The sequence below is a fragment of the Mesitornis unicolor genome, unplaced genomic scaffold, assembly GCF_000695765.1.
Source record: "Mesitornis unicolor isolate BGI_N332 unplaced genomic scaffold, ASM69576v1 scaffold1413, whole genome shotgun sequence".
Classification (NCBI taxonomy): Eukaryota; Metazoa; Chordata; class Aves; order Mesitornithiformes; family Mesitornithidae; genus Mesitornis; species Mesitornis unicolor.
Window position 1 is genome coordinate 8,343 of NW_010172362.1, and position 10,105 is coordinate 18,447.

Genomic DNA, 10,105 nt, shown 5'->3' on the forward strand with positions numbered 1-10,105 from the left:
GGTGGACTAGGACATGAGGGTAGTGGTTACAGGCAGGCACCAGCTCTGGGGGATCCTGAGGACCAGCTTGGGTGTTGCTACTTCTTTTTTTTACCTTCCTGGTGCCCAGATGGCTCTGCTGGGCATGGCCTGGTGATCGCAGGGGGAGGACGCTGTGCTGAGCGTGACCGAGAGCGTTGACTCGATAAGTCTTAATGCTGCTTTCCGTAAGTGTGACGCCTAATTTTCTCTCCTCTCTTTCCTTCCGCAGGCTGCCCTCGGGAGAGGCAGTGGGAGGCAGTGGAGCTGGCCTCGGCACCGGGAGAGGCTGGACTTCCCGTCTCTCTGTGCTGAATGGCTGCGATGGCGCCCGCTCTCACTGACGCAGCAGCTGAAGCTCACCACATCCGATTCAAGCTGGCTCCCCCGTCCTCCACCTTGTCGCCTGGCAGTGCCGAGAGCAACGGCAACGCCAACAACATCCTCCTGGCTGCCAACGGCACCAAAAGGAAAGCCATTGCTCCGGAGGATCCCAGTTTAGATTTCCGAAACAACCCGACGAAGGAAGAGCTGGGCAAGCTGCAGCCGCTAGTGGCCTCTTATCTCTGCTCGGATGTAACATCTGTTTCTTCAAAAGAGCCTCTGAAGCTGCAAGGAGTCTTCAACAAGCAGACAGTCCTTAAATCTCACTCTCTCTTATCTCAGTCCTTCTTGAAAACAAGTGATCTGTTGGGGAGGCAGCCGGTGTTGGAATTCACTTTGGAGAATCTCAAAACAATGAGTACTAATAGCCAGCCACCTCTCCCGCAAGCGCCTGTAAATGGCTTGGCCAAGAAATTGGCCAAAAGTACCAATTCAGACCATGAAAACTCGAGTTCTCTGAACGGTGGGAAGTGTGCTCCTCCTGCTGCTGCCCTCCAGGGTGTTGACTATAACGCAGGAGGTTCTGAATTGGGGGACTTGAAGACCGGGTTGACCAATTGCACTCTTCCACACAGAAGCCTTGATGCAGAGCACGCAACTCCCTTTAGCAATAATAGCACTGCAAACAAATCTTCCCTTAATTCCACAGAGCAACAGCGGGTGCTGGAGGGTGGCAGTGGAGAGACCAGGCTGCCCGGTGTTGCTGGGCACTCCGACTTCGGGAGCAGTAAGTTGGAGGAGCAGAAGCCTTCTCTGTTGGCCGGTCAGCACAGCGCTCTCGACTCGGAGATGAGGACGAGGGCGTTGCTGCGACGGCAGGCGGACATCGAGAGCCGTGCCCGCAGGCTGCAGAAACGCTTGCAGGTGGTGCAGGCGAAGCAGGTGGAGAGACACATCCAGCAACAGTTGGGTGGCTTCTTGGAGAAAACTCTGAGCAAGCTTCCGACTTTGGACCCCCTGAGGCATCGAAGCCAGCTGATGTTGACCAGAAAAGCAGAAGCAGCCTTGAGGAAAGCTGCGAGTGAGACAGTGACTTCAGAAGGCCTGAGCAGCTTCTTGAAGAGCGATTCGATATCGGAGGAACTGGAGCGATTCACGGCCAGCGGTATGGCCAACTTGAGATCCAGCGAGCAGGCGTTTGACTCGGATGTCACTGACAGCAGCTCGGGAGGAGAGTCGGACGTTGAAGAGGAGGAACTGACCAAAGCAGACCCAGAACAGCCCCACGTACCGCTGTGAGTAGCCGCCGTGCTTTGCTTTCCTCTGCTGGGGGGAAAGGTGGCTAGATCTGCAACACTTTGTTTCTTGATGGGCTTAGATCGAAGAAGTAATGGTTGTAAGTAGCGTGGGGTGATTTGCAGCACACCTCTAGTGCGAGCAGCATGCGCAACATCGGAGATAAAATTCTTCGTGCATGCAGTAATGGTTGGTGGTGGTGTGGAGCAGCAGGGCCTGGAAATACTGGCTGGGGGGGGGCAAGCGTGCTGCAGATACAAACCCGAAATGCTCAGCAGTTCTCTCCACGAAGTGTTGGGCCTGTCCCCTGAAATGAAATGTGTTTTTTCAATGGGAATCTTTGTTGTAAACCAGTTACTTAGAGTAAGGCTGCTCTGCATCTCTGTAGCTGACAGGGTGCTGGTGACTGGGGAAATAAGTTTTTTGTTAAATTAACTGCCTGGGGAAAAAAAAAACCTCTGAAGGGATTTGGTTCATGTGGCAGTGGAGCTGCGCAGTGAGCGTGTGCTTTTCTTCAACCTGGGAAATTACTGCTGGGAATTTTCTTCTTGTCTGTGAGTTGCGTTAATTGATGACAACAGCCTCATGATTATGTTGTTAACTGGGTGCTGTTTGCATAAGTGCTGGGTGTCCGTTTGTGTGTGGAGGAGGAGGATCCTCGCCAAGGCCAAAGGTCTTGAGACGGGTCAAGGAAGAAGGGAAACTTTTCTTCCAAAATGAAGAGTTTTCCCTAGGAGTGTATTTTGCACAAACCCCTTACAAGGTGTTATCCTGTGTCTGGTCTGTGGGAAGCCTTGCTTGCAGCAGTAGGTGGTCTCTTCCACCCTGCTGGACCCACTGAGCGTAAACCATGGTCGACAGAAATCTGCAGCAGTCACAGGGGTCCTGTTGGGACCGCGGGCGGCTTTGCCACCAGGATTGGAAACGGTCCCCAGGACTTTGTGCTGTCCTGGGTTTGTCCAGGTCTCTGTGGAGAAATGGCTCGCTGTATTTTGAGCTCAGTTGTCCAAAGTGATGTTGATGGCTGGACGGGTGCTGCGTGACACCAGTTTTGCTAAACTGGGTGGGTGGATGTGAGCAGTGCGTGTACTTGGGAACTTCAGCGTCCTCCAAAATCACTCCCACGTTGACGAGTGCTGATAAACTGATGTTACAGCTCTCAACACTGAACTCCAGCTAAGTGTCAAGTCATGTTTTGGGATGCTGGCGTAGGATGAATCTGTGTATGGGAAACCTTGAATGTGGCTTTCTCCCAGAGCAAAGCTGGTAGCCGAGCACGTGATCCCTGCTGGAAATGAGAGGTTAATAACTTCATTCCTGTTGTAGAATGTCCACAAACTTACTCTTGGGATTAGTAGTAAAACTGCATTTGTAAGTATTGTCGTAGTTATTAGAGGAGACATTTGATTAAAATTCTGTCCAAAAGTAATATTAAATCTCCCGTACTGTGGGTTTCATCGATTCACGTGTCTAGCAAAGTGAAACGTCTTCGCCACTCATCTTAATCCCAGGAGGAAGTGCGGCGTTCAGAGGCACGATGCGTGAAATCCTTTGCTGGCTTTCCTGCCCTTCGTGTTAGTCATGCCTTTACGTTCCCCAGCCTCCCGAGCGCTCTTAGAAAAGCCAAATACTTTAAAGCTCATAAAAAGAACGATCCTTCTGTTGTCTCTAGGCTGAGAAGCTGGTGTGTGTGCACCAAACCCCGTTTCGAGTTGATGCCGGTGGGTATTTAGCAATTGCTCCTCCCAGCATTGACTGGGCACGAGTGCTTTGACATCGGCTCTCAGGCTCTGGCGTTGCTGTGGTCGAGGCTTGAACGCACATTTATGCTTGTTAGCGAAACTCCTGAAGTCAACCTTAAGCATCTGAGGGTTTCTAAATACCATTCTTCAAAGCGGTGCTGGGACAGGAAGGGGGAGAGCTGACTTTTCCATGGGGAGGCCGCCTTGGGCCAGCTCATTGTACAGAGCCCTTGTTTCTTGTTTGTGCGGGCGCAGAGAAGCCAAGGCTCTTTCCAGGGTTGCATTTTGCAGCTCGCCGAGTTTATTTATTAGAGGGAAGACTTTTACCCTGATTATTTCGGTCTCGGTAGTGAGACGGAGTATCTTTATCAGCGTAAAAACTCCTGTCTCATCCCTTGGCTGTGAATTGTTCCTGGGTGCCTCTGCTTTCCCCCAGAAAAACATTTAGATGCTCAGTTATGATAAAAATGCGGTGTTGTAGCTCGCTTGCCATAAGTGGCCGTGTGGCTGACTGCCTCTAGGATTCAAGCAGAAGCATGCAGCAGAAACAAAGACGAGTTTACATCATGCGTAGATAAGAGCTGACCTTTGAGTTTTTCTGGCGCGGTGGCATTCCAGACTCCTATCTGGTCAAGGACAGACTTGGAAGCGTTTGTGCTGTTCTGACCCACCTGATCTCAGCTTTCTCAGCGTCTCCCTGAGGGTTTGCATCTTCCCAGTAGCGTTTGGGATCTATCTGGACTTGGTAGGTCTTTTTAAAGCACTCCTATTGCTGCTGCCCAGCGAGGTGCTGCCATTCAGGTGCAAAACCAGGCCAGCACGTAATGTGTAAACAAAGCAGGGAGGTGTTCGTTACACCTCTGTTGGGAAGCCCTGCCGGCTATGGGCTTGGTTTAACAACGCGCTGCTGGTTCCCATGCAGCCGATGGGGAAAGGGAGCGCGGGCAGACAGCGCTGGTTCGTGGTGCATTTGTAGGTTTGTGCGGATCGAGGACCACCGCGTTGCATTTCGTTTGCTCGCGGGTGAATGACGTGACAGCTCTGCGCTTCACAGTTAAGATGCTCTTGGTGTCGCTTCAAAAGTGTGCGTGGTGGCGGAGAGAGGAGCTGGAGGAGCTTTGCCTCTGCTGGGTGGTGGTGAAGGTGAAGGTAGGTTGGAGTCTCCTCTAACCCTGCTGAGCTGCTTTGGCTGGATGTGACCACAAACCCGGGGCTGCTTTGGAGGAGCCTGAACATCAGCCTGGGGGTTCAGGAGCTGCTGCTCAGAGCAGGGCATGGGAATCCCTCCCAATGCTGGAGGGCCTCTGCTGGCTCTGCCTCTGTGGCCAAGCCGTGGTTTGGGAGTAACCAGAGTCCTGGTGCGTCTGTGGCCCTGTGCTAACACGTCCAAGTAGGAAATGCTTCGTGTGGCTTGTGTGTCTTTATAGCAGTTGCTTTTCTCAGTCGGGTCGGTTTCTTTGGTTGTCTTGCGTTTCACTGCAGACTGGTTTCATCAGAATTTGTCAGTTACTTCTGGCTGATTTGTTGCCTATGTCGAGCAGCAACGTAGTCATTAGCTGGCGATGGGTACGTGATTTAGCCTCTGCAATCCCCTACTTCAGTCTGTGTACTGTAGAAAAAAATTGTGAAAAAGTATTGAGAACAAATATTTAGTTGGATTTTACCTTTTCGTTCAGGTTTCTTACCTGGAAAGCCACTGTTTGGATGGGAGTTACACCACGTTGCTGAGAGCGAGCTGGAGTTCCTGGTGTCTACTCACACCACGTCCTACGGGGTCAGACAGCGCCCGCAGTGCTCGGCTGCGGTTGTTCCCCTGCCCATGGCCACGATGCCTAAGCACACTTTAATTATCCCCATTTACTGGTGGGAAAACCAAGCACCTTCTGCTCTTTGGTGTTGCCGTGAATCATTTCACAGCCTTGGAGCCCGCGTGTTGGCTCCTCCCTGTGCTGGGTCACGTCGTGCTGCCCTGGTTTCAGAACTGGACTTGGAGTAGTAATGAAGATTTCTCAGAATTTAGCGCTGACAAAAGCCCGTATTAATGTCCTGTGTTGGAGAGGGATGCCTGGTGCTGGTGTCAGTGGTTGGTTGAGAGGTGGTTGCTGTTGGTGCATCAGTTAACTGAGAAATACGATTGAGAAATCCTGATTTTTCTCCCTTGATTATATTTTTCAAGCCAGAGCGTGATGAGGAAGCCTGTGTCTCAAGGGCTGTTGAATAGCATTTCTCAAACCTGTGACTTCGGAGCTGTAATTCAGATGGCAAATCCCCCGCTGTGGAAACTAAGGAAGCTTTTCCTGCTGGTCACAGACGTTTCACTGACTGATTTATGCGGAGCAGTTGTAAAAACCTGTGTCTCCTCTTTATGACTTACTCAGTTACCTGCTTGGATTTGCCTCTTGTTCTTGACTTCTTGCAGGCACTGACCACAGCCTCGCCTTCTACTTTTCAGCTATTTATGAGAAGTTGCATACATGGCACCCGAATTGCTTGTAATCCACGTGCTGTCAGCAGCATTTCGTTGCTCGAGAGGTGTCCCTCAAGCGTCTTTCAGTTGGGAAGAGAGAAAGCAAGCAAATCCTGAACGTGTTCTTGCTTTGCATTTGAAAGCAGAATAGCAGCGAGCGCCTCATTGTTCAAAACCGCTTAATCAGGTATCCAGAGTAAGTAGGGCACCGCGAGCCTGTTAAGAAAAGAGGGCAAACGAGAACAGTGCTTGAGAGAGATCTGAGGAGAAACGAGTTACTTCTCCGAGAAACGTTGGTCATACTGCAGCTTGTGTAGATACAGCGGGTGTCTAATAAGTGAATATTGAGTTATATTCAAGCCTTGATCCTCATGCAGACCTCAGTGAGGTACAGAAGGGGTGCTTTTGGCCTAGGTACCCACGTTGCCACCCATAAAACTCGGTGAGGCAGCGGCGTTGGCTTTCAGCCCCGAGGGAGTCGGATGCATTGGTTTAAGTTCATTTTTTTGGGCTGAAGTGCCCGGTGTTTCAGGGAGGGGAGCGGAAGGGAACCAGCGCTTGGGTTGTGTGTGTGAAGAGGTGCTGCGATGCAGGGAAGTGTTGGAGTTTGGTGTGTGGGGTGTTGGATGCAGACGAAGCATCCCTGCATCCTTCTCGCTGATGCCTTTAGTGCTCTTGCAGGGTTTTGGGTGGCTCTGTTCACCCTCAGATCTTCTCTGCCTGTTTCTTGGGCTGCGCTGTGCTGGTTATATGTGATAACACAGAGGACTGGAAAGGCTTTGGTGTCTGGCACTCCCAGCAAACTACACTTTGTGTCCACAGCCCTTACCCAGTGAGGCAGTGAGTAAGAACGGGCTCTAGTTCAGATTTTTTTAGGGCTTGTGGGTGACACTTCGGATAGGGTTGCATAAATATTTACTTTACTTTTCACTGGAAAAAGCCTGTCAGGGCATCTGAAGCAGCAGGGAAAAAAATGTTTGTGAAGTTTGTGAATGCGAACTGGCATTCAAAACCTGGCGTGGTCACTCGTCTGCTTGCCTGCGGTGTCTGAGCAAGGGAAAGGGGCCCCATTTAGAGCTGATCTCTAATATTGAATAATATAACGGCGTGGGGGATGGGAAAAAGACCTTTCTGTTACATTACACCAGCATCTGTAAGCAGCTACGGTTTAACGCTGCGTTTTTATTCTACCTAATACTGTCACAAGACCAAAAAAAGGATGATATGGCCAAGATAAAAACCAGAGCAATGGCAAATGCAGGCGTTCTTAGAAAGATGGTGAAGGTTAACTTCACAGAGGTGTGTTTCTTCCTGAAATACTTTGGTTTTCGGCATGCAATAACACAGGTTTCCCCCTTCCTTTGTTCTCCAGCTGATCCGTTCTGGTTGCACGGGCCCGGAGCTGGACTTGCGATGGGGGACTGTGTTTTTCTTGCTCACCTGGCACTACCCCAGCAGCTGTTCCCATGGAGGGTGTTTTGGGCACACCATGGAGATGGTGCGGTTCACAAGGGTCTCGTTTTGGAGGCTTTAGAGAGCTGCACAGCTTTGCTGGGTCGGCCGTGGGTGAAAGGCTTTAGGTAGAGGGGAGCTTAAAAAATTGAGTTAGGTTTTGCTTGTAGGATTTCTGAATGAAAGGAAGGACTTGAAGCTCAAATAGGTGAAGGCCTGCGTATTGACTGGTGATTCAGTGGGGAAGTGGAAAGGGAAACTCGAATTGCAGCTGAGTTTGTTGCAGTGTCTGGTTTCCAGATGGGAGCTGCTTCGGTTCTGCACTGCCTGTCTCTACCACGGGCTGGTTGTGCCTCCCAGTGTGTGCAGGGCTCGCTGAGGTGCTGGTCCTTGATATAACGACGTGGTTTGCTTAAGAAACACCCAGCTCTCTTCTTTCCCCCCCTCTGACCTTCTCGGTGGTAAGGTTACCCCTGGGGTGCCTGCTGCAGCTTTGACCTCGGCTCTGAAGGAGCTATTTCTGGGAAGGGTACCCAGCACACGCGTGCTGAGTTGAGGGTTTGGTTAATGGTGCCTGGGCTGTTGCCTGAAATTGCATCACATCAGCAGGTCCAGGGAGGTGATGATCCCCCTGTACTTGGCACTGGTGAGGCCGCACCTCGAGTCCTGTGTTCAGTTCTCACTATAAGAAGGATGTGGAGATTCTGGAGCGTGTTCAGAGAAGAGCCACAAGGATGGGGAGGGCTCTGGAGAACAAGCCTTATGAGGAGCGGCTGAGGGAACTGGGCTTGTTCAGCCTGGAGAAGAGAAGGCTGAGGGGAGACCTCATCACCACCTCCAACTGCCTCAAGGGAGCTTGGAGAGAGGTGGGTGCTGGTCTCTTCTCCAGGTGATGGGGGATAGAACAAGGGGAAACGGCACCAAGCTGTGCCAAGGGAGGTTCAGGTCAGAGCTAAGGAGGAAGTTCTTTACTGAGAGGGTCGTCAGAAGCTGGCACAGGCTGCCCAGGGAGGTGGTGGAGTCCCCATCCCTGGATGTGTTTAAAGAGCGGAAACGAGGTGCTTAGGGATATGGTGTAGGGGGTAGGCAGGAGCGGTTGGACGTGATGATCTCGGAGGGCTTTTCCAACCGAGCAATGCTGTGATTCTGTGATCTGTGATCAGCGTGAGGGTGGCGATGCTTGGCTGAAAGAGGATATTGAAAAGGGACAATCAGAGAGCTGGGCTGTTGAGAGCTTAAAATCACCAATTTTATTATGAAGACGGAGCATCTCTTCACTGCAGATTGAAGGCGGCTGCATGATGCTTGGCTGAAAGAGGATATTGAAAAAGGACAATCAGAGAGTTAGGCTGTTGAGAGCTTAAAATCACTGATTTTTTAATGAATATGGGACATCTCTTCACTGCAGATTGAAGGCGGCTGCACCTCCCAAACCCCAAGCTCAGCTTTCTGTGCCAATACGCAGTTGCTCGGCGGGGTTGGTGGCGGGCGGTGGTACCCAAGCAGGGGAGGTCACCACGGGGCTGTGCTTGGAGCTGCTGTTGGTTGGGAGCCGTCGGGTTGGTGGAGGTGAACAGCCTGGCGGATGCCGCTCTCTCCCTGGTGCTCACATGCGACCACGATGTCTTCGCTGCGAAACGAGATGTTCCCTGCGATAGCGGAGCTGGGCTGGCGCAGCTCGTCGCGCTTCTGCGGCTGGAGCGGGCTCGTTTCTGCTGCTTACGAATGAGCACCGGCAGAAGCGTTTCATTCTCAACGATTTTTAGCCCATTTAAAGTGTTACAGCTCCATTTATCTGCTAAATACATGCATCCTTGCTGTGTAAAAGACATCATCTGAGTTGTCCCTCGCTCACGTAGGGGGACAGCGGGAGAAAGGGGCGGTTTTTGACTCGCAGCTGCAGATCTCGCTGCATTCTCAGGTGTCTCCTTGCAGCAACCCCCCAGCACCGAGTTTTTCGGTTGGCTCCGAGTGTCGTTTCACTTCTTAAAAAGTGCCTCTCGACGGGCTGGATTTGTGAAATGTGGCTTCATTTGGCAGCTGCTTAAAATATTCGGTAACTTAATGCACAAAAAAAAATACACCCCCCGCTATAATGGTGGCTTTTTTAAAATTAGGCTCCAAACATTTGGCCATCGAATTGCAAAAGAGGGAACGAAGGAGGATCAGGGGCTCCTTCTGCAGCAGAGCTTTTGTATTTGTGACATTTTAGCAGTTTCCATAGTAACTCCTAACGATGTTGTAAGAAACGTTCGCCAGGATTTGATTTGTATAAGGCAGGACTTTAAAATATTAACGGAAGGCAACGTGAATCGCAGGGAAGTCTGATTGTATTTTCTGTTGGGAGCACAAGAATTGATGCTCGGGAGAGGAAACTGGTTTGCTGCATTGACCGGAGCGAGCAGCCGTCTGTAGATTGAATTTAACTTGGCCAGCAAACAGAAAATAAGAGAACTTCATTCATCTTGGCAATGCTTGCCATAAAGTCTTTCCTCTCTGGTAAAGCTTTGCAAATATTCTGCTGTCACTCATCCTCCAGGTCAGAAACGTTTCATCTCAGAAGTACTTTTCATCCCAGCCCGTGTGCGCTTGGCGCTGGTCTTTTATGGCGTTTGGTTAAATATTTTGGAGCTGTTACTCGGTTTGTGTTCACGGGGGTCTCCGTAAGCTCAGCTGGATTAAAAATTGGCCGTCTCCATTTAGAAGCCTTCGCAGCGGCGCAGCTCATGTGGCTTTACAGGCAATCTGTGCTTGGTGAATTCCCTGTTGGCCCCGGCTTAATGACCAATATTGAGCTTTTGCTGTG

At 50.9% G+C, this 10,105-nt stretch overlaps 1 protein-coding gene across 1 annotated transcript; it reads left to right on the top strand.

Moving 5' to 3' along the window:
* The first annotated feature begins 277 nt into the window (after positions 1-277).
* On the top strand, positions 278-1,641 carry LOC104537441 (KAT8 regulatory NSL complex subunit 1-like). The gene has a single exon (XM_010180337.1). The coding sequence runs from the start codon at positions 334-336 to the stop codon at positions 1,639-1,641; it is 1,308 nt and encodes a 435-aa protein (XP_010178639.1). The 5' UTR covers positions 278-333.
* The last annotated feature ends 8,464 nt before the right edge of the window (positions 1,642-10,105 follow it).